Source organism: Lytechinus variegatus, chromosome 4 (genome assembly GCF_018143015.1).
Source record: "Lytechinus variegatus isolate NC3 chromosome 4, Lvar_3.0, whole genome shotgun sequence".
In the NCBI taxonomy this organism is placed as follows: Eukaryota; Metazoa; Echinodermata; class Echinoidea; order Temnopleuroida; family Toxopneustidae; genus Lytechinus; species Lytechinus variegatus.
In genome coordinates this window covers 44616835-44644819 of record NC_054743.1, presented here as the reverse complement: position 1 = coordinate 44644819, position 27985 = coordinate 44616835, and the positions used below count along the sequence as shown (strand labels likewise).

At 34.8% G+C, this 27985-nt stretch overlaps 1 protein-coding gene across 1 annotated transcript in view; it reads right to left on the bottom strand.

Moving 5' to 3' along the window:
- Positions 1-294: 294 nt before the first annotated feature.
- Positions 295-27985, bottom strand: part of LOC121413010 — a 28820-nt gene continuing 1129 nt past the window's right edge. The window contains exons 3-5 of the mRNA XM_041605773.1: positions 26164-26313; positions 2039-2403; positions 295-388 (exon numbers count right to left, since the gene is read on the bottom strand). Of these exons, the coding sequence (XP_041461707.1) occupies positions 295-388; positions 2039-2403; positions 26164-26313 (609 nt within the window). The remainder of the gene's footprint in view (positions 389-2038; positions 2404-26163; positions 26314-27985) is intronic.

Genomic DNA, 27985 nt, shown 5'->3' with positions numbered 1-27985 from the left:
CGCTACAAGTATTTGAAAACATACTTTCTGTCAAAATATTTATTATGAATTATGATGAGATTAGAATGATAAGGACATGTCGACGATCGGTTTTATATTTCACAAAATTTATTGGAAAATATAATGGTCTCTAGCCAGCTTTCCGTGGAAAGTGTAGAAATGTTAAATAACTTTTATATCATATAATTGTGTAGTTACCAAACACCTAGATAATTCCGTTGGAAAGGGGATCTGGGGATCTGATTGCACAATTAGAAAGAAAAGAAAATATTTGATAAAATGAGGTCTGATGACTTACCATTCTGGTTCGCCATGTACTATCTCCACCTGTATCCTATGTTCATCATTAGAAGGATCTAAGCTCTCATCAGTCCCACATCTTATGAATCTAGTAGTATTAACGTGGAGAGAAGACGCATTCGTTGGATTAAATTGTGTTGCATGTTATGGGGAGGCTGATATTTTTTGGTTTGGCTCTTGGGAAAGTGAAGTAAAATCACCTGCAAAGGCGGGGACAAAATAAGGTTAAATAATGGACCAACAAGACATAAATACCCATTTGATAGGTTAAAATGTAAGTATATATAACATAAGGTGTGCATAAAATTAAAAAGAAAATAAAATGCAAAGACAAGGTGTTGTCATTTTTAGCAGAAGAGCATCTACCCATCCATTTCCAACATGGCCCAGTAAAACAAACTGACCCCCAAAATAAACGCAAGACAATAAATCATATTATACACGTGGAATGCCTCTGGCCGTCTCACCTGCATCACGCGATTTAACATAGCAGCAGTGCTGACTTTGAAAACTACTATTACTCGCACAAGAGGTTCAGTGATACTTGATTACTCTTATTTCCACGTTTTATGAACTAGACCAATACACTTTACAGAGATAGGGTGGTAATTCAACAACTACCCCGAATGTGGCCAAAGTTCATTGACCTCACATGACCTTTGACCTTGATCATGTGACCTGAAACTTGCACAGGATTTTCGGTGATACTTGATTACTCTTATGTCCAAGTTTCAAAAGTCATATAATGAACTTGCAAAGATATTATGGTAATTCAGAGATACCCCCATTATTGCCAAATTTCACTGACCTTTGACCTTGGTCATGTGACCTAAAATGCACACAGGATGTTCAGTTATACTTGATTACTCTTATGTCCAAGTTTTATGAACTAAACCAACATACTTTTAAAGTTATGATGGTAATTTAACAAATACCCCCAATTCGGCCAGTTCATTGACCCTAAATGACCTTTGACCTTGATCATGTGACCTGAAACTTGCACAGCATGTTCAGTTATACTTGATAACTATTATGTCGAAATTTCATGAATCAGATTCAAAAACTTTAACAGTTTTGATTGTAATTCAACGGATACCCCTAAATCGGCCAAAGTTCATTGACCCTAAATGACCTTTGACCTTGGTCATGAGACGTGAAACTTATGCAGGATGTTTGGTGATACTTGATTAGCCTTATGTTTAAGTTTAATGAACTTGGTCCATATATTTTCTAAGTTATGATGACATTTCAAAAACTTAACCTCATGTTAAGATTTTGACATTGATTCCCCAACATGGTCTAAGTTCATTGACCCCCAAATGACCGCTGCCGTCGGAAAGCGGCGTCTATAGTCTCACTCTGCTATGCAGGTGAGACAAAAAGTATGTTTAACTACGTCAATACGTGCGGTCGATTGTACACATCAAAGGGGGAATTAACTCTAATCTTAATAACTGCCATATCTTTAATGTCATGCTTAAACACAGTATAAGATCATACTAGACAACGGATATGAGCTTCTTTCTAGGAGTATTTATTTTACGTTATACATAAAATATCATTCATATAACATTGTCCTTCGAGTTGCATAAGCGTTTCTTGTTATGTTTTTAGCAGTATGTGTATCTCCATAATAAAGAAGCGAATAATGGACATTTGGAAACGATGTACCTTAATCAAATCAATAAATGGTCATCGCTAATCAAAAGATGATAGAAATAAAGGAAAGATAGCTCACCCCAGGATCCTCAGATGTTTGAGATCGTGTGTTGATCTGAAAGCTTGAATGGTGTGTTCGGTCTGATCGTTACCAATGGTGAGATCTGTGAATGTGACCTTGACAAGCTGAGATGAGAGCTTGTGGAATGCAGTGGGATCATCGTGGAGAAAAGCCGGTTGCATAGCATACTGTTCTGGTTGAATGGTGAGCTCAGTCACTGCTGGTAGATGGATTTTCTGGATGACGTCACATCTGATCGTGTCCTGTATCTGTATGGTGATCCTCTTCACATTGTCAAACATCGATCCACAATCCTGCCATTCTTTTAGTGTCCTATCAGTAACGGTCAGATTAGTCACAGTTGAGCTCGTGTTGCATTTATCCTACGATAGATGCATAATAAATAAATAAATTATAAAATATAAGATATCATACTAGTGGAAACATGATACTTATTGATTACCACCCCATCGGCTGACAATTATCAAAATAGAACAGGAGAGAGAGAAACAATAAAGCTAAAGAAAAAAAACATATCACAAGAAAAATTTATTTCATCAATGATACATTTTCTTTACTAACATTGTATTTGTTATCATGTTAATCATAATTTCAAGAAACACCAAGGTTGATTCTGTATTCACTTCTCTGCACCCCACCATGTATTTTTTATGATAAATTCACCGTACATTAACCAACATGTTCTTGCAAAAATATACTTCATTTTATGAATACAAACAGAAGATCAGTAATTGCACAACAAAATGAAATGAAAAAAAATTAAGAGTAGAATCTGTAATTCAATCAAAACTGGATGTAAAACTAGAAAGCTATGCACTAAAAGTTCGTATATTTTTTTCCACAAAACATTTCTATGCATGGCATACAAACGGGATATTCGATTTTGTCGATAAATATTTGTATATTTTGTTCGAATTATGCAATATTTCATTTTCACAGTACAGTAACAGTTCATTAAATCAAAATAGTTCACAACAATGGAAATTTACCTTGATCAGAAAGAAATCAAACATTATTCAACATTGTAATGAGAGCGAAAAATAGACATATATCATGCAAAATAAAAAAAAGGGATTGCTTTATCAGTTTCCTCCTTTACATGCCGATCACGATGTGTACATAAAGATGTTTATAAAATTGAACAGAGTTCTATTTGACTTTCGATTTGGGGGGAAACGGGAAGGAAATAAGCTTGTTTTGTTTTCATATTTATGCATTGCAATTTAGTCCGGCAGCCCAGGAGGTTTATTCAACCGAAAGCCGGACAAGCAAATGACCCCATAGCTGGATGGCATGGACCTTGAAGTTTACAAAAATGCATTGCTGCTGGGTTCTATGCGTGGTCTTCCCTCCGAAATGACGTAATATATGACGTCACTACAAAATGGCCCCATTTTACCATTTTGCAGACATTGTACACATAGCATGAAGTCAAGGGAAAATATCTCAGCCAAATCATGCTTGTTTTGTATGAAACTTTCACAATATATCGTTCAAGTACTGCACAAGAGATATGTAAAATTTCACGAACAGAAATTATTGTTGACATATGCAAATTACGTAATGAAATTTGCATATCATTAGTTTTGGAGATTTCTCGCATAAAAAATTGTCAAAAATCGATTTAGAAATTTATTTTCTTTTGTAGCGTACTTTATTTGATATTTTTTCTCTCAAGCATAATACCATTGTCTTTATCTATATCTCTACTTTAAGAAAATATATAACAGTAATTGAAAAAGACATTATAGACTGTGATTTCAGCCCCCTTTCCAATATGGTGCGCACGTAGAAATCGTGCGTTTTTTGCCTATTTTCACCATATGGCTGACGTGTGCAAACGACATGCCTTCTTTATTGATGTTTCCTGCATTTTGCATGATATTAAATCTTCCAAACAACATATTTTCTTCTTCATTATGTCTCTGGTGATCAATCAATGATTTCAGCCAAAATTGATTGCCCACTGGGCAGTCTATATGCAGGGGCGGATCCAGCCTTCGCCAATAGGGGGGGCCCGGAATTTTTTTCAGCCATATTTTCCCCGATCGGCCGCTCGAATATGATTTTTGCCGGGATTTTTTGTTTCTTTGAAGGCGGGTAGTCATAATGGTCACTTTTTAGCTTTATTCTTATGAAACATAAATGTATAATACCATAACCCTTATTTATATAATGCGAGCGCGAAGCGCGAGCTTAATTTTTTGGAAACTTATGTACTTTTTCCTAAATTTTGAACATTCTGGGAAATGTTTGTTTTCCTGAAAAAAATGTGTATGCAAGTTAATAATTACTACGAACGTAAAGAGTGTGCAGAAATGAAGTGATGGAAAAGGTATTGTTAAATACTTGCTTGCGATTAGCCATGAAGAAGCCACACATTTTTTAAAATCAAATAATGCGAGCGCGAAGCGCGAGCCGAAATTTTTTGAAATTTTTACCTATGGAATGAAAATTCTTAGCACGTTTTGTAACTTAACAGAATAGGTATATAATTAAACATGCGAGCACGAAGCGTGAGTAAAAAATTTCGCGATTTATACCTACTGAACAAGACTCTCTATTCAATTTAGTTTTTGTAAATCATGAAAAGGATGAGTAAGTGGGGATCTTCCTTACATTAATAATGCGAGCGCAGAGCGCGAGCAGAAAATTTTGTATACGTTTTGAACTGCTCGAAATTGTACCTGTTATGGACTGCTTGCATTTAGCCATGAAGATGTTACATATTTCAACATTCAAATATTGCGAGCGCGAAGTGCGAGCTGAAAATTTTTGACCTGTTTTACCTGAATAATGGAAATGCCAAGTACTTTTTGTAATCTTGGAAGGACTCTAAGTATATAAACTAAACTTTATTGATGCGAGCGCGAAGCGCAAGCGGAAACATTCTGGACACTCTATTCATTTTTTATCATGAAAAGGATAAGTTATTTATCCGCGAGCACACATTTTGATATTGTGATCTGAAACTGGATAATGATTCAAATAGAGAACAATCTGCGTATTTGAATTAACGTGTGTTTTAGATTTCGACCTAGAATTGGGCATTCTAAATACCTTTCTTATCATGAAAATCAATAAAGCGAGCGCAAAGCGCTAGCTAAAAATATATGATATTCCCATCTATCAAAGGGTCAATTTAAGCTCTGTATTGCAAACACTTTGTGGGAAAATTGTGATGGATCACAGTTAAAAGAGATGATGTATTTTATTATTATTACTTTGAGTTTTTACATAGGACCGGGACATTCTATAGGGGCATTATGTCATGATATGAAAATGGTGACATATATTTATAATATATGTTATATTTTCTTTTACTTTGTAACTTTGTTACAATTTTGGAATGAATAAATTCGTTATCAATCAATATCAAAAGGATTACTATCTTCCTATTTCTCTTCCTAAGCATGAGAGCGCGAAATCTGTTAATATTATGGCCTGAAAACTGGACATTTAAAGCACTTTTGTAATTATAAATAAGATGATATCTATCAATTCGAGCACAAATCGCGAGCCGAAATTTTTGATGAACGTTCATCAAAGTAATTTGATTTAGAATTAATATTGGGATATACATAACTCACTAATGAAAATGCTAGCGTGCAGCACTAGCTGATATGTTTAGAAAATCTGACCTGAATAGGAAACTTTTTGAGAACTTTATGGAATACAGGAAAATAATATGAACCTGACAAATCAAATTTTGCGAGCGCGCAGCGCAAGCAGAAAATGATAATATTCAGACCATATTACAGACATTTTTACAGAGCACTTTTTTAAAATCAATTTGTAAATCAAACAAAATAATGAAAGTTCAAAATTTTATATCCTAAGAAATAGATTTTTCAAAAAAATATTTTCAGTCTTCCCCTCATATTTTTTTATTCAATCATGTTCCTCCTTTTACGTTTGCCTTTCTTCTTTTCTACTCTCTTTTCCCTTCTTTTTCTTTTTCCTTTCTTTTTCCCTTTTTTCTTTTTTTTTGCTCCGCCAATAGGGGGGGCCCGGGCCCCTCGGGCCCCCTGGATCCGCCTATGTATATGCTACGTTTTCAGCCTAGTTTTCAACAACGAACCTATACCATGTATGACTGCATCGTTGTAGTCGAGTCGGATAAGGGGGTTTCTATGTACCATCAAAATATTTTTCACTCAAAGTTTTGGTATTTGCCTTAAGTGTCTAGTTAATGAATCTTGGTGTTCTCTTCCCAAAATCGAGTCCAACGGAGTTCAAAATTGATATCTTTGGCGGCCCTCTTGGAAATTTTTAATGAAAATCAATTATTTTCATATTTTATTGCACAAAGTCTGACAATGGGAAATCTTAAATCAATCCCCATTTCACTAGGATTTGGATAGTAGAAATCGGTTGAAATTGTTTTCTGAATAGTCCGGTTAATATATTAAAAAAAAGAATTCATCAAAAATTTTGAACCAAAATGTTCATGTGCATTGACATCTATCTGTTTCATCTTGCATCCGATCGCCTTTGTTGATGTGCCTAACATGCAGAAAATAACGTACTTAGCGATCGATAGTACTTGGCGATAATGACTTCAGAGTGAACGGACGTACTTTTGAGCGGAGCTCAAATCTCAATACCTCAAAACTTAATTACCTCTTTTTAAAGACTCATAATGCTTTGAACCTGGTCTCAATGAACTCTTGTAAGTACCCATCGTTTTAAAGGAATACATTTTCAACTGATTTCAACTTGAATTTATTAACTTTGATATCTCTGAGCTTGCATGTCTGCCGTTGATCTGTACACGTACTAGTACAGACTTGAATATCGCCGGCTATTACATAACTGCACGCAATGAACCCACACGGTACATCTTCACGCCCCAACACGCGTCAGACGAGCTCGCAGGCTAAAACACATGGCGGCCAACCAGCTGAGAATCCGTCTTCTCCCAAAAGCACCCCATCCAATGCGGACTTACAAAAAGATATCGCAAACTTTTCTTCCAGGGTCTTGGAGAAACTTGATAATATTTCAGCCGAAATACAGTCAATGAATCGACGACTGGGAGAGGTAGAGGCACTAGCACAACACAATTCATCACAAATTGAAAGTATCAAGAAGGATATTCCTAGTGTTCGCTCTGCTCTTGAGGATGAAATCCGCAATCTGAAAGAAAAACTCACACAAATGGAAATTCATAACAGAAAATCCAATTTATTATTCTATGGAGTCCAGGAGCAGCAAGGAGAGAATGTTTATGATGTGCTTACTAAAGTTTTCATCGATCTTGGTGTTGCGGAAGACAAGGCTCGGAACATCAAGTTGATAAATGCCCACCGTCTCCCCCGCCGCAACCCTCAGGCTACATCATCACCCTCTCCGATCATTGCTAAGTTCTGTTTCATGACTGACCGAGATTTGGTTCTGTCATCGTTCGAGATGAAGCAACGGTCCAAGACGCGGGATCCATATCAGGCACAGGCAGCACCCCTGACATCATCCGCAGTACCCTCTCAAGAATTCAACCGTCTGACAGTGCGAACCGACCTGCCCCCAAACCTGAAGGCGCACAGAGGCCATCTCGCTCAAGTTGCGTACAAACTTAGAAAGGAAAAAAATCTTTCTACAAGGATCAAGCTACAAGGTGTGAAAGTAATATTGGAATGGAAAGAGAAAGGCACAACAGCGTGGAAGCTACACGAGTAATGATTATTTTATAACCTGAAATTGATATGAGATATAAAAAATAAGCAACATCATAATGAGGAATGAGATATGAGCAACATCATAATGAGGAATGAGATATGAGCAATATCAATCTAAAACTTGGATGTAATTGGAATGCAAACTATATACAAGGAGTGAAAGTCAACTCATCGCAGTGTTTTGTTTGTGTGTTTTTTTTTGTTTGTTTGTTTGTTTTTTGTTTTTTTTAATCGGATGAAAATCATCATAATCAAGAGGAAGTAATGCGATTTCCTGAAGCCGTGTCCCCTTTTTCATCTTTTGATGCAGAAATCACTCGCAATTAATTAACTGTTCAATTAACTGTTCATGTAAAATCAGTTCAAACTTAATTCCACTATCATGTACAGAAGTAAGTTTGATATTGCTAAAAATGCACGAAGTTCAATCTTCCATCGTCCTAGGTAACAGTATCATGTCATATTTTACTCTAATTCCCCTTATTTAGAATTCAACAACTTACTGGAAAGTATTCATCGGTTTATCTGAATATTGGTACTTTATATACCATACGACTAAAGAAAAGTAAAAAGAAAAAACATGTGTAAGCTACATGTATATCGCAATCAGTCGTCACTGTGACACCTGACAATACTCTTCTTAGTTGGTCATGTCAAGATTATGAAAATAAAGAAAAGAAAAAGTTATTGACTGTGCATGTATTCTGCTTCATATATTTATATGCATGGAGACTGAATATTGGCTCTTTGTATTCCATATATTTTTCCATATTCTTCTGGATATGGAAATTGAACGTTGACCATTTACATGGTTCATATTCTATATCACGTATCCACAGAATATTGAAAAGTATATTGTCAGTTTAAGCATCCCAATTTATAATATATTCGAAGCTTGTATCCCATATTACACATTTACTGAACAGGGATATTGACTGCTTATGTTACTTCATACTTTGACATACTTATAGTTACATACATGTATATGGAAATTGAATGTTTACTATTTCTATTCCATATCTCATCCGAATACTGCAAGATGGTCAATCTCCTTTTTTGATTATACAAAGTTTATCTCCTCTATCGAGAGCTCAGCAGCATGTACACACATGTATCATTTTTATAGAAGAGCATTTACGAAAATCAACTCCTGTTCCACTATGTATGTATTCTGCTTCATATATTTATACGCATGGAGGCTGAATATTGACTCTTTGTATTCCATATTTTTTCCATTTACTTCTATATATGGAAATCGAATATTGACCATTTACATGGTTCGTGTTCTATATCACATGTCCACAGAATATTGAAAAATATATTGTCAGTTTAAGCATTCCAATTAATATACCTACATATATGGAAAATTAATATTCGACAGGTTGTATTCCATATCATACATTTACTGAAAAGGGATATGAACTACTTATGCATGCTACTTCATACTGCTACATACTGAATGTTGACTGTTTGTAATCATAGATTTACATAACAGTGATATGAATACTGAAAAGGGTATTTGTTGTGTACGTATTCTACTTCATATACATTAATTTATATATGTGCAAATTGAATATCGACCGTTTACATGAATTGAATTACATATCACACATTTACATATCTACATATGGAAATTGAATATTGACTGTTTAAAAATTCTATACTCTATGTCACATATTTACAGAATACTGAAAAGGGATATTATCTGTTCATGCTTTCCATTTCATATTTCATATATTTACATATACAGAAACTGAATATAGAGTATTTGTATTCCATATCACACATCTACTGAAAAGGAACATGGACTGCTTTTTATGTATGCTAAGTTCATACCTTTACATGCATACATGTTAATTGAATGTTGACTTTTTATTCCATATCATATATTTCATAGCATTATGAATATGAATGGTGAAATGGGGTATTGACGGTGTATGTATTCTACTTCATATAGTTATACATATGGAAATTACATGGTTTATTCCATATCACATATATACGTAATTATGAATGCTGGAATGGGATATTGACCGTTTATGCATTGCACTACATATATTTACATGTATATGGTGGAATGCACATTGCATTCCATATTATACATTTTCCTGAAAAAGGATATATGGACTGTTTATGCATGCTACTCTATACTTATACATATGCAAAATTGAATGTTGACTAGTTGTATTCATATATTTTTGTAACAGTGATATGAATGCTGAATAGGGGTATTGGCTGTGTATGTATTATACTCACATGGATTTACATTCATATGTGGAAATTGAATGTTTTCTATTCTATACCATATATTTTACATAACATTATGAATGCTTGAAGAGGATATCGACTGTATATATATTTTACTTCATGTAATTACATAAACATAAACTGAGTATTGACTGTTTACATGGTTTATGTTCAATATCACATATGATTGTGAATCCCTAAAAGGGATATTGACCATTCATGCATTCCGCAACATATGTTTACATATATGGAAACTGAAAATTCGAAGCTTGTATCCCATATTACACATTTACTGAACAGGGATATTGACTGCTTACATATGCTACTTCATACTTTGACATACTTATATTTACATATATGGAAATTGAATGTTTACTATTTGTATTCCATATCTTATCCGAATACTGCAAGATGGTCAATCTCCTTTTTTGATTATACAAAGTTTATCTCCTCTATGGAGAGCTCAGCAGCATGTACACACATGTATCATTTTTATAGAAGAGCATTTACGAAAATCAACTCTTGTTCCACTATGTATAATATTACAGTTAAGTAGCCATGTTCACTCCCCCCCCCCCCCCCCCTTCTGATGCTGGTAACATTCCCCTCTTGCAACTGATCATGTACAGATGTACAACTGCAATCGCATTTTCTTCTCCCTTTTCAACCATAGGGTTATAGACTACCTTAACAAATACGTTTCATGATGATCATGTATTCAAATTCTCGTTTTTTGTTATAGCTATCAACTGCTAAGCAAGCTACTGTACACTCAAACGTCAAGGGATGCTCTTTTCTTGTAGCTGCTCTTTGTTATTCAAATCTTATCAAAATAACGTTTGCTTTCTCAGTGATGTATTCGTTAACCATTCATGACAAATTTAATTGTCTCAATTTTGTATACATCATGAAATTCCCTTCCTTGCGTATTCGTGCAAGTTCACCATTCACTTCACTTTTTCAATCTTGAATGTTATTGTTAGCAAAACTTAGCAATGTCCAAGCAGGTGGAAATACCTATTATGTAACACTCGCAGAATAATACGCTCATACATAAGCACTCATGTACCATAACCTATATTGCACCCATTCAATCTATCCACCCGCTAGATGAGAGCAGTTTTTCCCTTATGTTTCCTAAACCGTAAATGACCAGACATAAATTTCACCTTAATTTAATATTAGGTGGTCTGTCTATAAGAGATCACCTATTAACCGGTCTTTTGTCCAGTATAGGCTATACCTATGCGTAGTATGTTGTGTGTGTTATGACACACGCGATTGCTCAGTTTGTCCTGATCTGACTGAGTTTTATTTTATTTTATTCTTAAACACACAGCGGGGATGGTTTATTCACACGCCAATATCGGCAGACCATGTTTCCTGCATTGATATTACTTTTTCTGATTTTACCTCGTAAATCTATTTCTTGTTAATCTCTTTAATTATCTCTTTTTCCCTTCCATGATAAGCTCGAAATGTCATGCAATAAATGCCGCTAGTTATGAAATATACGCGGAATTCACTCTTTATTTATTTTATTTATTTTTTCACGCTTCCCTTTTTTTTACTCCTTCTGAAATCTGGTATAGGAATGTACAGCCATTCCCATTTTATGTTATTTCTATGTTGATAACGGTTGGGCTCCGCTCAGTCAAGCTCGTCCTATGTGGGTCATGACAGGTGTTATCCATTTACAGATAACTTGCTTTTCATATTCGCATATGCACCTGCACGCAACTGCACAAGCACCTACACATGTTTTCTTATCTGCATTTCCCTTCTGGGGTTTCAATAATTTATCATGGCGATGAATAACAATCCTTTTATTTTTTACAACTCTATAAATGAATATCCTTTTGAGAGCAAATATTATACTCCTACTGAATTCAGTGAAACATTTCAAGATGATATAGAAGATGTTAAATTATTGCATATCAATGCTAGAAGTTTAAACAGGAATTTTGACGATCTTCAAAATCTTCTCGATTCATTGAAACATTTTAAATTCACTGCAATTGGAATAAGTGAAACTTGGTTACACCAATCTTCCCCACCATTGTTTAATTTACCTAACTATAATTTAGTCAGAGCTGATCGTATAGGTAAGAGAGGCGGTGGCGTCGCATTTATGTAGCCAATCATTTAAATTTCCAAATTCGAAATGATATTAAATTTGATCAAACAGAAGCTCTCTTTATTGAAATTGACAATCTTCAATGCAAAAACTTAATTTTAGGTGTAATATATAGAGCTCCTGATACTTACTTTGATCTATTTTATGATAATTTCGAGCAATGCGTTAGCAAATTAGCAAACGAAAATAAGCAGATATATTTTCTCGGTGATTTTAATGTCAACTTTCTTCCATTGCATCAGAACAATCTCTCTAATAGGTTTCTGCAACTGATGAATTCATATGGATTTTATTCTTTCATTAACAGACCAACTAGAATTAACATACACTCCTCAACCTTAATTGATAACACTGTGTTTGTCCGTCGATGCGACGAGGACCATCAAATCATCCTGGGGTTTGATCATTTGCTTGATGGGTCCGCAGATGGCTAGTCAGGCCAATCTGTGCCCTGAATAGTCTCTGGCAGTGTGGACAGGGAATATTGGCTGCTGCTACAGGGTTGGCAGTCCTTGCCTTCCTGGCCTGCCTGCGGGCTACAGCCACTATGGTCCTATTGGCCTCACATGTTACAGCACCCTTATGTACAGCTGTACGCCATGCTCCTCTGTCATGGGCTTTCTGTTCACATGTGTCATGGTTGATGTTAAAAGACTTAAGTGATTCTTTTAGTGTGTCTTTAAATCGCTTCTTTGGGCCTCCATGAGAGCGTCTTCCTTCCTGGAGCTCGCCAAACAGAAGTTTCTTTGATAACATATTTTCTAATATACACGACAAAAAGATAACTGGAGGATTGCTTTATTCCGAAGTATCTGATCACTTGCCTATATTTACTGTGTGTGGAAAATCATTGACTCGTTTTAAACCACCACAACATTTGATGTATCGGAAAGAAACCCCTCGTAATATTGAAATGTTAAAACAAGATTTATTATTCGAAGAATGGAATGATATCCTAAATACAAATGATATGAATACTGCATATGAAAATTTTAATTCAAAGCTACAATTCTATTACAATAAAAACATTCCACTTGTAAGAAATAAACATAAACGTAATACACCCATAAACCCATGGATAACGAAAGGTATACTTAAATCTATAAAAACAAGAAACCGACTTTATAAACAACATTTGAAAAACCCTACGGATACAAGTCTAGTTGTGTACAAAACGTATCGTAACAAATTAACAAAGTTAATTCGTTTTTCTCGCAAGTTACATTTTTCAAACAAATTACAAAAGGTAAAATCCAACTCAGGAGCCACATGGAAAGTTATAAAAGAAATTATGGGAACAAAAAAACGAGACTATACCTAAAGATAACCTTACTTTCCATGGTAACAAAATCACAGATTCTAACGACTATGCCGATAGCTTTAATTCTTTCTTCACTAATATTGGTCCTCAACTTGCCACCCAAATTGCTACTCCGAATAATGCTCATTTTACTGAATTCTTTTCAGAACCGATTCAAGACTCTTTATTTTTAAGACCGACAAACCCGAATGAAATCATTAATATTGCTAAATCATTAAATTCTTCGAAATCCAAAGGTCATGATAACATTAATACTTCACTTTTAAAGGAAATAATCCATTTCATTGCTGATCCACTAACACACATATTTAACCAGTCTTTACAATCCGGTATTTTCCCAGACTTGTTAAAAATAGCCAAAGTAACCCCAATTTTCAAAAAAGATGACCAACATGAAATTACTAATTACCGTCCTATTTCCATTCTCCCTAGTATATCAAAAATTTTAGAAAAAATTGTTTATAATAGATTATATAATTTTCTAAACTTCCATAAAATATTAAATCCAAACCAGTATGGTTTTCGAAAAAATCATTCCACGGATCTAGCTCTGGTTCAGATATATGATAAAATTACAGAAGCCATGGCCAAAAAAGAACACATTATTGGTATTTTCTTAGACCTTAGTAAAGCATTCGACACTCTTAATCCTGATATATTGTTTTCGAAATTGTATTCCTTTGGTGTAAGGGGCTCGGCGCTCGTATGGTTTAAAAGTTATTTAAGCAATCGAAAACAGTATGTGACTTTTAATGGTATTAACTCACGGTCTCTTCCAATCAAATGTGGTGGTGTCCCCCAGGGATCTATCCTGGGTCCACTTCTGTTTTTATTATACGTTAATGACATAATCAATACATCATCACTGTTATCTTTTGTTTTATTTGCAGATGACACTAACATATTTTATTCTCATAAGAGCCTTAAGTCTCTTGAAAATATCTTGAATGCCGAATTAATAAAAATTTCGAAATGGTTCAAATGCAATAAACTTTCTCTCAATATTCAGAAAACCCATTTTATACATTTCAAGCATAACAATATCCATCTGAATAATAATCCAATTAATATTAACATTGACAACAATACAATCGAAGAAAAGAAGAGTTCGAAATTCCTGGGTGTCATTATTGACGAGAATTTAACTTGGAATAATCACATAAATCATGTTACACTATGTATTTCTCGAGGCGTGGGAATTATTAATAAGTTAAAGTTTATGTTACCACGAGTAACTCTGTTTTTACTATACAATACACTAGTACTTCCTTACATAACATATTGTAATATTGTTTGGGCCAATTGTGGAACTACCAAACTCAACCCTATTCTCACCTTACAAAAGCGGGCTCTTCGTATATGTACAGGATCGTCTTATTTTTCTCATTCTGATCCACTATTCTGTAAGCTCAAAACATTAAAGGTTTCTGATTTGAATGTCATGCAAGTTGCAGTTTTTATGTTCAAATACAAAAACCACCAACTTCCCTCCTCATTTCAAAATTTATTTAATCTAAACAGTACAATTCACACATACCCTACACGTATTTCTGGAAATTTTCACCTAACAAACCCAAAGTTATTAATAACTCATAAATCAATTAGACACCATGGCCCCGACTTATGGAACAATTTACCCGAAACTACAAAAATGTGTTCCTCACTTTATTCCTTTAAAGCCACTATGAAGCGCAACCTAATATCATTGTATTCAAATCCGCCACATTGATTATACTTGTATTTCTTTTAATGATGAATTTTGACCCCTCTTCTAATGTACTTGCACTACACGTGCACTACACTTGCACTTGCACTACACCCTCATGACCTCTTGTCAAAAAATGTGTAAGTTTTACATGTCGCTTTTTTACCCGGAGGCCGTCGTCAACATCAAGCAGGTCGCTCATGACGACGGTCTCCTGCGTTCTGAAATTGAGTTAAATAATATTCTTCATATACTTTTTTTTATATTCAGAAAGAGATCGTAAATGATACGTGTGTCTAAAATGTATATACATGTAATTGTAAAATCTATGTAATAATTGATTATGTTGTATTATGTTGAACATGTTGAACGCAGAAATAAATTTCAAGCAAACAAACAAACAAATAGAAAGGTATGTATTACTTGTATCATGTGTATGAGGGTAAAAGGCATTTTCTACACAAAGCAATTTTTATGATAATTAAATCTCTTGAAGAAGATAGAAGTTCGAGGCATTGCTCTGCATTTTCATTTTGCATGCAATTACTCTCGGGCACCTTAAAGCATAGTCCCACAAGAACCAGTAAAATGTTACATACAGTACCATACCATTATCCATAGCTTGACTATTATGATATCGTGCTTTTCGGAGCCCCCAATGTGGTAACATTTTGTTTTGAGTATGTAATTTTTTCCTTTAAATCACTTTTCTCTATCAGCTACATATATATAAAGAAATTGGGGCATAGCAAAGACTAACCCTCAGTGGGCTGCCAAAGTCACTCAATCTTTTTTTTTCGTATCTTGCCAGTTTCTCGGAAAATTAGTCATTTTGAGGCAAACAGTGTTTCTGCCTTGCGGTAAAGCCCTTGTTTTGTTTTGTAACCACATAACTCTTACTGTGCCAGGTCCAATACCCCTCTAGTGCCAGGGATATTCGAGGAATCCTAAATTGACCGAAACGTAAGCAAAGACTGATTTTAAAACGGTCATAACTCTTTACCCGTACGTTGTATAACGAAACCTTCTTCACATGAAATGATGCATGGTTCATGGACTTTATGATCATGTTATGACCTTTCAAATTTGCGTTTGGAAAAATTGAGAAAAGATGAAATATTTTACATCGTTTTTTTCAATAAGTAAAACCTAGAAAATTATAATTTCATGAACATTTCAAAGAGTAAATAACCCAAGGAATTGTAGAGATACCAAGAAATTAAGAAAATGAAATGAAAGTTCAATGTTTACCCTTTCAAATGACGTATCTATTGATGTAACTGAACAAACAAAACTGTGAAAAATAATGCTCTTTTGAATGAAATACTATTTTCCTATTCAAGTTATTTCCTCTGAAATACGAGAGGGTTTATATACACACACAATTGAAACCATCCTTTTCCAAAAAAGGGCATTGTCGTCGATCAAGTGACCAATCACAGCACAGCTGCGATCCCCACGCAAACACACAATAATATATTAGAGCCATGTATCTTCACAGTGCAGCCAACCGTACCCTTACATTCGTGTAGTCTTCAAAACAAGACCCTTGTGTATTTAGAATGCGCGGTATTCCGCAACAAAATTATTGGTGCAGAGTAAATTTTATGTCATTTCTATTCTTGCCAATATTGTCGTAATGCAAAATATGCTTTAGAAAAATCGTAACCTGGATACGATTTGTGGTGTTCGATGCACTCAACTATATACTGTTTTGGATAATGTAGGCGATTTCTATCCAGTGTCGGCAACAAACATTTGCGACCCACTCAACGATCGTTCTATAGCATGAATCAGTGTAAAGTTTGGTCATACTTTGTCAGGGTCTATTCGTCGTACATACGGGCTTTCATACTGTAACAAAGTCAGTGCCAGTCACAAGGAGACAAAATATAGAAAACTAAAGATGATATATTGAAATATAGATAAAGAGGAATCGGACAGATTCAATACTAATACCCCTTTCATAAACCTATGCGGATAATTCAATAAAAATTGCGTTCATAAACTCCGGAAATAATCCGCATTATTTTTACGAGCGCCCGTCCTGAAAAAAGAGGATAATCGTCATGGAAACCGCACACACCCCCTCCGATGCGGTTGCGTTTGAAAAGGGTGACCTTGTGACCGCTCCATGGCAATTACCCGCATTACTTTCGAAATGCGTTTATAAAGTCAAAATCTGGTCCCGATGCTGCTATTATGCCGATAATTGCAGCATCAAAATAATGCAGATAACTCTGGTCCTCTTCCGAATATACGACCAAATTATGCTGCTATTAGCCGCATAATTGGGTTTATGAAAGGGGTATAACATGTTTGGGGTGTAAAATCCCACAAAATGATGTGGGCGTTCTTGGCAAAGTACACAGAACTAGAAGAAAAAAAAATCGTGAATCAAGAAGAGGAAATGCAGATCAGTTACAAACTAAAAATCAATAAAAACTTTCAAAATGAAAATAATACCCTTTTCATAAACCTATCCTCCAATTAGCCGCCGAAGAGTAAAGCGGAAAATATAATAAAAATTGCTTTCACAAAATCCGAAAATAAGCCTCATTATTTATACGAGCGCCCGTCCTGAAAAGGGAGGATAATCGTCATGGAAACCGCACATGCCCCCTCCGATGCGGTTATTATGCGGATAATAACAGCATCACAATAATGCGGATAACTCTGGTCCTCTTCCAATTTTACGACCAAATTATGCTGCTATTAGCCGCATAATTGGGTTTATGAAAGGGATATAAGCCTATTTTTCTGTATTTCTGGTCTGCCCCCCCCCCGCCTAAAAAAATGTGAGGTCAGTGATTTTTAGCCCTTTTTGTGATGACCCAGGTTGAATACAAAATTAAATTTATTTATTACAAAACATAATTCTCGCATCATCTTCATACGTTATCATTACTACGTAACTGATCTCACATATCTATCTATCCATCTATCTATCTATCCATACCTGGGTAATTTGTATATTTGTTATGAAATAAAGATGATTTGTATAGAGAGGATATAAAGATCTTTTTTAAAAAAAATATTTTTAAACATGATCATATCTGATCTTTGTAGCCTCATCTATGAAAGGATATTAATCTGAGCCCACTATGCATCTCGTACATGCCAAGGAATTGACAATAGATGGCCGGATATTATTTTTCTTGCGGAAAATATAATGCAATATAAAATGAAAATATAATGACAATCTTAGACAAGAAAAGGGCCTCATTGCATATTTTGCCTTTGAATAATTGATTATTTTCAAACTTCATTTCATTCCGCGAGGCTTCATTTCATTCAGCGAGCGAGCATACATAGCAAGCGGTTTGAAAACAAGGCAACGGTATTCGTCGACATGCCAAGAAGCCCTATGGGATCACTATTTGATATAAAATCGTAGCTGAACAGTGAAAGAACGATAAACATAGACATTTCATGATGGGGGTGAAATATTCATTATATCTGTTTCGGCATTAAAAAGAATAATGTTCGACCAAAGTAGCCACCTGTCTGATAGCGACTACACGTTATTGTTCATGCCACCAAGTCATGAACAATAGATGCCCAGACTCCCTTTTATGAGGAATGTCTAATCCGCGCTCCCTCCTGACCTATTATCGAGGAAAGTAATTTAGCACAGGATGTTCATAGAAATCGGGCCACGCGCGCGTCTTTTGATTTGACAATTGAATACTTTCAAAGGTTCCGATACGAACAATAGCTTTTCTCTCCGTTGAGATCAAGATTAAAATTCCTCTGTCGCTTTCCCCAACACCTTCCATTGACTTATTGCCATTAAAATACATAATTTTTATTCAAATATTAGTTTCGACTTTAAGACATTTAGCATCAACAATATGCTTCAAATTTCCTGTAATCTAAATGATGATGATGATAGGGATGATGGTAAAGATGTCTTGGATAATGTCGAGAATGATAACAAGAAATCAAGGGGAAAACTGCACACCTCCACCACCACGACCACCACAAACACTGGCATCGTTACTTCCACTTATCAAAAGCACAAAGAAAAATAGTTTAAAATAATTAAATCAACTTGTAGCTGAAGCCTATTTTGCATATTTAGAAATAAAGGATAAAGATGAAATTTAAGATTGAAGAAATGTATATGCTATAATCCTTGACAAATAAAACATACAGAAAATTGAAAGATAAAAGAGGAAAAAGAAATAACGAAGCGATGGGGTGTGAAGTTAGAAATTACTAACAATTTGTAGAAAATTAGATCTTTATCATTTGTTGAACCTTTGTTTATTCAAATAATATGTTTGTAATGGATCATCTATCGGAAAAGTAAGATATTGCTTTCAACAATATCAGAGATTATATTTACTACACCTCTTATTGTGATATCGATAATTACCCCGTCATTGAAACTATCAATGTAGTAAAACTTAATTTTACTTCCCCTTTCCTGAAAAAAATGAAATGGACATCATTTGCTGTTCAAATTATATATAACTGACACCACTAAACTTCTTTATAACGTGCATTGTCAATATATTATTCATGCGGTAGGACTTATGCACAATCAACTTACTTGATATGTTAGCACATTTAACATTTTCAATTATCAAATTTGCTTAATATATTTTTATTTTCATTTCGTAGTAATCCAGCTTATGCTACCAGATTTGCCATATAGAAAAATATCGAAATGATAATAATAATCAAAATAACAATAATGATAACAAAAATTACGATAATACTCACATACTAATAATTAAATGATAATAATAATAATAACAATAATAAATGAATAAATAAACAATGAGTGTGGTGACTGCAGTGCGACGAGAGTGGGAAATGACAGCCTTCTTTACTCATATATTCATAACGACAACAATTTTGTGAGAATGCAAAAAACAAAGTATAAAACCTCCCCCCCCAAAAAAAAAAAAATCTTCCCCAAACCGTGCACATTTGCAAGCACAAAAAAGCCTTGACACAAGAATACTACCATACCGGCCTGCAAAAGACCAAATCGATAGCTCATGAATATTCATGTAACAATAGCGAATGGGCGAGTAGTGCTGGGTGAGGAACATCGTACCGCTCTGTCATTGGTCAATTCCGAGCTGAATGCCTTCGCACACTCGCCTTTGCTCTGCCCATAGAAGTACGTGTATTGCTACACACAACCGTTATATCACACGTTTCTATAGGGGAAATCCTGATTCAGATCGCGGCAATATCCAAAATCAACTCTTCAAAATAATGATGCAAAAATACAATTTTACTCAAAAAATATCTATGTAAACCACTATTTTTTATGTGATAAAATGAATTGTGAATTCCTTGCCAGTATAACAACATAAAATACACAGAATATGGTGCTGATTTCCTGGCTGTAAAATTGGTTAAACAAAAAAAAGTTACTTGGGCACAAATAGCTGCCACCGGCAAGAGTGGCCTACGGTCACAAATAGCTGCCAATGGCGCTTAAAGAGTAAAGATGACAAAGTAGGATCTTCTTTATCAGTTACATATGTCTATTTTCATTCTTTATTGTAAAAAAATGCAATGTTTGAGCCCCCATTCAGACAAAAGGGCATTTCTGCTATATAGTAAAGCTAGCTTTGATTTTGGAAACCACTTTGAAATAAAAGAAGGGGCATTTATTTCTATCAGCTACATGTAAAAAAAGTGCTGGCACATCGACTGCTACCTTCTTCAGAGGCTCCAAGATTGGCAGATTTTCCACATATTGGAAAAAATATATGGAAAAGGGGTGGTTGACTTTCGGAACCCCCGGAGGGGGATAGACTTTGCTGTGCAACCACTTATTAGCAGCAGATTGAAGAAAGTCTACTCCTTTAATTCCATGTAGTTTCAAAAGAATGAAACTGGCTTCACCATATAGCAGAAACGCTTTTTGCCTGAATGGGGGCTCGAAAATAGCACATTTTCCCATAAACAGGTAAAGTATGGAAAAAAGGTAGGGGATTTCGGCGACCCCATAAGGGGGGTATGTTCGAATATGCCAACACATCTTTATGTGTAGCAGATAGAAGAAACTCTACTCTTTCGTCTCCATATAGTTTAAAAGCAATAAGAGTAGTTTTACTACATAGCAGAAACATCTTTTGCCTCAATGGGGGCTCGAAAATAGCACATTTTCCCATGATTTTGCAAATTACGTAAAAGGGGTGGGTAACTTTAGCAGTTCCAAAAGGGAGTAGGCTTTATGGTACCAGCACCTCTTTATATGTAACAGATAGAGGAAACTCTACTCTTTCGTCTCCATATAGTTAAAAAGCAATAAAAGTAGTTTTACTACATAGCAGAAACACCTTTGCCTGAATGGGGGCTCGAAAATAGCATATTTTCCCATAAATAATTAAAATATGAAATAGGGTAGGTGATTTTGGTGACCCCTAAGGGGATATGTTCCAATATGCTAACGCCTCTTTATATGTAGCGGATAGAGGAAACTCTACTCTTTCGTCTCCATATAGTTTAAAAGCAATAGGAGTAGTTTTACTACATAGCAGAAACACCTTTTGCCTCAATGGGGGCTCGAAAATAGCACATTTTCCCATGATTTTGCAAATTACGTAAAAGGGGCGGGTAACTTTGGCAGTTCCCAAAGGTGGTAGGCTTTACTGTACCAGCACTTCTTTATATGTAGCAGATAGAAGAAACTCTACTCTTTTGTCTCCATATAGTTTAAAAGCAATAAGAGTAGTTTTACTACATAGCAGAAACACCTTTTGCCTCAATGGGGCTCGAAAATAGCACATTTTCCCATGATTTTGCAAATTACGTAAAAGGGGCGGGTAACTTTGGCAGTTCCCAAAGGTGGTAGGCTTTACTGTACCAGCACTTCTTTATATGTAGCAGATAGAAGTCTACTCTTTTGTCTCCATATAGTTTGAAAAAAAAGTGGCCTTACTACATAGCAGAAACACTTTTGCCTCAATGGGGGCTCGAAAATTGCATATTTTCCCATAAATAGGTAAATATGGAAAAAGGGTGATTTCGGAGACCCCCTAAGGGAGTATGTTCAAATATGCCAACACCTCTTTATATGTAGCAGATAGAAGAAACTCTACTCTTTCGTCTCCATATAGTTTGAAAATAATAAACATGGTTTTACTAAATAGCAGAAGCACTTTTTGCTCAAATGGGGGCTCGAAAATAGCATATTTTCCCATTAATGGGCAAAATACGTATAATTATCGGGTAACTTTAGCAGTCCTCAGAGGGGGTAGGCTTTGCTGTAACAGCACACCTTTTTTGTAGCAGATAGAGAAAACTCTACTCTTGTCTCCACATAGTTTAAAAACAATGAAAGTGGCCGTACTACATAGCAGCAACACTTTTTGCCTCAATGGGGGCTTGAAAAAGCATATTTTCCCACAAATAGGTAAAATATGAAAAAGGGTGGGTGATTTCGACGCTCCCTGAAGGGGGTATGCTTCAGTATGCTAGTAGGAGATAGAGGAAACTCTACCCTTCTTATCTCCATGTAGTTTAAAAAGAATGAAAGTGGCTTTATTCCATATCAGAAACGTTTTTTGCCTTAATATGGGCTCCAAAGTGGCATATTTTCCAATAAATGGGTAATAATGGTATTTGCCCTTTAACTAAGCAAATAAAGACATACATATTGTCATGAAGCGTTACAGTATTATCGGTATATTATATCCTCTTTCGTGTCGAATGCTGATATTTTGAAATAGTTGTTGATGTTAATGATTGAACAGATAGATATCAATGCACATGCAAATTTTTGACCAAAATCATACCCATTTCGGGATAAATTTTATTTCAAAATATATCATCAGAAAACGAATTAAATCGATTTCTACTATCCCAATCATAGAGAAATGCGCATTGATTAAAAGATTGTCCCATTGTCAGACTCTGTGCAATAAAATATGAAAATAATTGATTTTCATTTTAAAAAAGTCCAAGAGGGCCGCCAAAGATATCAATTTTGAACCCCGTTGGACACGATTTTGGGAAGGGAACATCAAGATTCATTAACGAGACAGTTTAGACAAATACCAAAACGTTGATTGAAAAATTGAGTGAAAAATATTTTGATGGTACACAGGAACCTCTTATCCGACTCGACTACAACGATGCAGTCTTACATGGTATAGGTTCGTTGTTGAAAACTAGGCTGAAAACGTAGCCTATAGACTGCCCAGTGGGCAATCAATTTTGGCTGAAATCATTGATTTATCACCAGAGACATAATGAAGAAGAAAATATGTTGTTTGGAAGATTTAATATCATGCAAAATGCAGGAAACATCAATAAAGTAGGCATATCGTTCGCACACGTCAGCCATATGGTGAAAATAGGCCAAAAACGCACGATTTCTACGTGCGCACCATATTGGAAAGGGGGCTGAAATCACAGTCTATAATGTCTTTTTCAATTACTGTTGTATATTTTCTTAAAGTAGAGATATAGATAAAGACAATGATATTATGCTTGAGAGAAAAAATAACAAATAAAGTACACTACAAAAGAAAATAAATTTCTAAATTGATTTTTGACAATTTTTTATGCGAGAAATCTCCTAAACTAATGATATGCAAATTTCATTACGTAATTTGCATATGTAAACAATAATGTCTGCTCGTGAAATTTTGCATATCTCTTGTGCACTACTCGAACAATACATTGTGAAAGTTTCATACAAAACATACATGATTTGGCTGAGATATTCTCCCTTGACTTCATGCTATGTGTACAATGTCTGAAAAATGGTGAAATAGGGCCATTTTGTAGTGACGTCATATATTACGTCATTTCGGAGGGAAGACCACGCATAGAACCCAGCAGCAATGCATTTTTGTAAACTTAAGGTCCATGCCATCCAGCTATGCGGTCATTTGCTTGTCTGGCTTTCGGTTGAATAAACCTCCTGGGCTGCCGGACTAATTATTCGAAGAGCAGTAAGATGAAGTGGCGTCATTGGGTAAATATATTAACATTATTATTGTTATCATAATTATTATCATTTTAATAATCATTATTATGTCTAAAACGGGCTAGACATTCATGGCTGAAGAAGATAAACACATTCCTCCTTCACTCCCTAGTACATATATCAGTGCAATCAAATTCAGTGGAGGAATGAACCAAAAAACTTTAAGGGAGCGGGCATGGCATGAGAGGCAAAATTTTACCCCCCCCCCCCCGAAAAAAAGGGAGAAAGAAGACAACCATTTCTTTCTGATTTGCATTTATCTTATTTTCTTTAAATAAAAAAAACATTTTGCTGTATCATTTCATCTGTAGGCCTACTCTGATGTTCACTTTCTACTATACCGCACTTCAAGACGATTTCGACGTATATCTTTGCTCTATTTTTAGACGGACATGCCCCTGTGCCATAACTGTAGTTTGATTTGATTTGATTTTATTGTTTACTTCTGCAAGTACATCATTCGTATATAATACATTTTCCATAACATAACAAACATAGTATATTGATAAATTTTTTGGCATGAATCATAACTAAATGTACTAAACTTATCATTACAAACAAAATTGATCTCATACCAAATTAGTTAACATTTACAATTTGCAGGAGAAGGATTGTCATCATAAGCAGATTGCTTGAAAAAATGACAACCCCAGGTTAAACCTCATTGATTAATATAATACATTAATACAGCAGAATCGATATACAGTACATTTTATGAAAAACAGCAGTAATCTAATTTGAGCAATGAAGATGGAGATGATAAGGATGAAGATGACGGTGAAATGGTGAAGATGAAGGTGATGGAGAGGATGATGATGGTGATGATGCTTTAATGATGACACATCGACACAGAAATTTTACTTCAAATATTCTGATATCAACATAGATTTAACGTTTGCTTTAAACGAGTAAGGGGACGTGGATCTTTTTATAGATTCTGGTAGAGAGTTCCACAAATCAGGACCATGGTGTCTTATGGATCTCTGCGCAATAAGCAATTTGGGGTTGATTAAATGGAAATTAGAAGAGTTCCGCGTAGGGTATGAATGGATAGATGTGTTCATAGTATAAAAATTGTGAAATGAAGGTGGGAGCATGTTATTTACGTATTTGAACATAAGCAGTAAGCTTTGAAATGAATTTATGTCAAAAATAGTTAGAGTCTTTAGTTTATGGAATAATGGATTTGTGTGTGATAAATATTGCGAATTAGTACAAATTCGAATTGCTTTTTTTCTGTAATAAGTATATTGTATTAATTTTAGTTTTTCACACGTTGCCCAAACTATATTGCAGTACGATAAATACGGCAATATCAATGAATTGTATAGTAAAACGAGTGTAGTATGAGGAATTATGTTTTTCATTTTGTAAAGTACACCTACGTTTCTGGAGATGTTAGTAGTTATACAACGTATATGTTCATTCCAATTCAAATTTTCATCTATTGTGACACCTAAAACTTTGTTTCTTTTTTCCTTTTGAGTGGAATATTATCTATGCTTATGTCGTATGGAAACTCAGTAATATGTGAACTTGTATGCTTAAAATACATAAAGTTTGTTTTGTCTATATTAAGTGATAGCCCATTACATTTAAACCATAAATATAGTTTAGGTAATTCACGATTAAATGTATCTACTAAAGTTTCTAAGCTAGTGTTTGAACAAAAAATGTTTGTGTCATCGGCAAATAATACAAATGATAATAAAGGCGTTACAGTAGTCAAATCATTAATATATATGAGGAAAAGTAGGGGGCCAAGGATCGATCCTTGTGGAACTCCGCATTTTATTGTCTGAAAATTAGAAGAAATATTATTGTGAGTGACATATTGTTTTCTATCAGACAAATAACTCTCAAACCATGATAGTGTGATTCCCCGAATTCCATAATTTTCAAGTTTTTTAAGTTTGACTATCAAAAGGTGAAATAATGATATTCTTAAGCGACCAACTACATAGTCATCCAAAATCAGGAATTATACAAAGAACTGAAAAAACACTCTATGATTTGATTTCAAGTACTGCTACTTCTGAATGTAAGTACCTCCTTCTAGATATTACCTTTGCAGTCGAGGCCATCGAGGATGATGAAGAGTAGAAGTCATCATGATGCTGATTCATCTTACAACATGTACAAAGGGACTGAGCAAGGTGACGTAATGCAGACGGACGTTCACTGGGATCAGCATAGAGATCAAGAGTGTCTATTTGCTATAATAGTAATATCAAATGAAAGTTAAAATCACTTGTAACTATGAGCATTGTAATTACCTGTCGTTGATTGTATTTACGAAATAATACACAGATCTGATATTTCAGTAATCATGGTAAAAGAATTAGTATTATTTAGATAATTGTTCAGGGTATATGTTTAACATTGCAATTTTAGGTTACCAGAAAGTTATTTTTACATATTTGTTCATTCCATTTTCAGGAACATGATACTAGTAACAATATCATATATATGTACACTGAAAATAATCATCATACAATATTCAAAGTACAATATCAGAATGAATAGAAATAAATAAAGAGAAAAGAACAACTCCCGCCATGGGTGAAAAATCTCTCCCCAAAAGTAGGGGGACCAGGGGCTTATCCAGGACTTTCCAAGGGGGGGGGGGCATTTCCCCCGAGAAATCTGACCCCCCCCCCAAAAAAAAAAGAAGATTATTACCCTAAATGTAAGGTTACTTTGTACAAAATAAATTTCACAAGAAAAAAAAACACGTTAACACTTTCAGTCAGGGGGGGGGAGCGGGGGCACACTTTGGAACAGAAACGATTAATGATCAATACTATGTACTGTTAATGCTTTTAGTTGCTACAAATGTCATTTGAATATGTTTATAACTTTGAGCATAAACCAGTCAAAAATCTTTGAATACACTGACGTGGCGCTAAGGGGTCATACTATCTTGGCGTCTTTGTGGAAGCGGGGATAATTTGTACAAAGATACAGGCATACTCTCTACTTCAGGTTAACAGTACGATGAGATACTGACCAAATCAATGCCAATAATGAAACACAACGAGGGAAGTTGGGACAGCAATACTTACCACACACTTTACAATTTCACCCTTTTGTAGGAGACACTTAATTACATTTAATTCCATAACAATCTAAAAAACATGAATGATGCATCACCTCCCAATACAATCTTTAAGATAATTCAAAATCTTTCCTTTCTGCAATATTCTTCTTTTAATTTTCACCATTGTGATATTTATTCGTTCTTGGAAGTTTATATTGTGGCTGTAATGACCAATAATCATTTCATTCATTATCACCCTTAGTCCCATAATAATGATTCTCCTTTTCATTCTCATGTCACCTCTGACCAGTGAGGAAATGAGTTTTCATTGCACAAAATATTGACTGTCATACTTATTTACTCTTCATATGTTTTCCCCTTTCTTCTGTAGTTCAATTTATTGATAATTTACCTTTATCATCCTCTGTACTATTCACAACATTTTAAACTACTGAAACAACTTTCCAAGGCTCGCCCACTACGTTCACTCGCTGGATTTCTCCCATAATTACACACCACTTGGAATACGGTTTTTGGTCATCATTCTATTCTCCAACTATTTAAAATTTGCTCGCTCGCATTTTGATATTCATATAGTTATATACTAACACCTTCACTACTATATAGCCATTGAACAAAGTAATGATAGGCATGTACATAGAAGTATGTAATGTACACAAAGTATATACACACGTATACATTGCCCGTGATGTGATAAATGACACACCATTTGAAAAGGGTTTTTGGGAATCATTTTACAACTACTGAAAAATTGATCAATCGTTTCGCTCGCTCGCATATTGATATTAATTGTAAATCATTACTTTATAGCCATGACAGCCACGAAG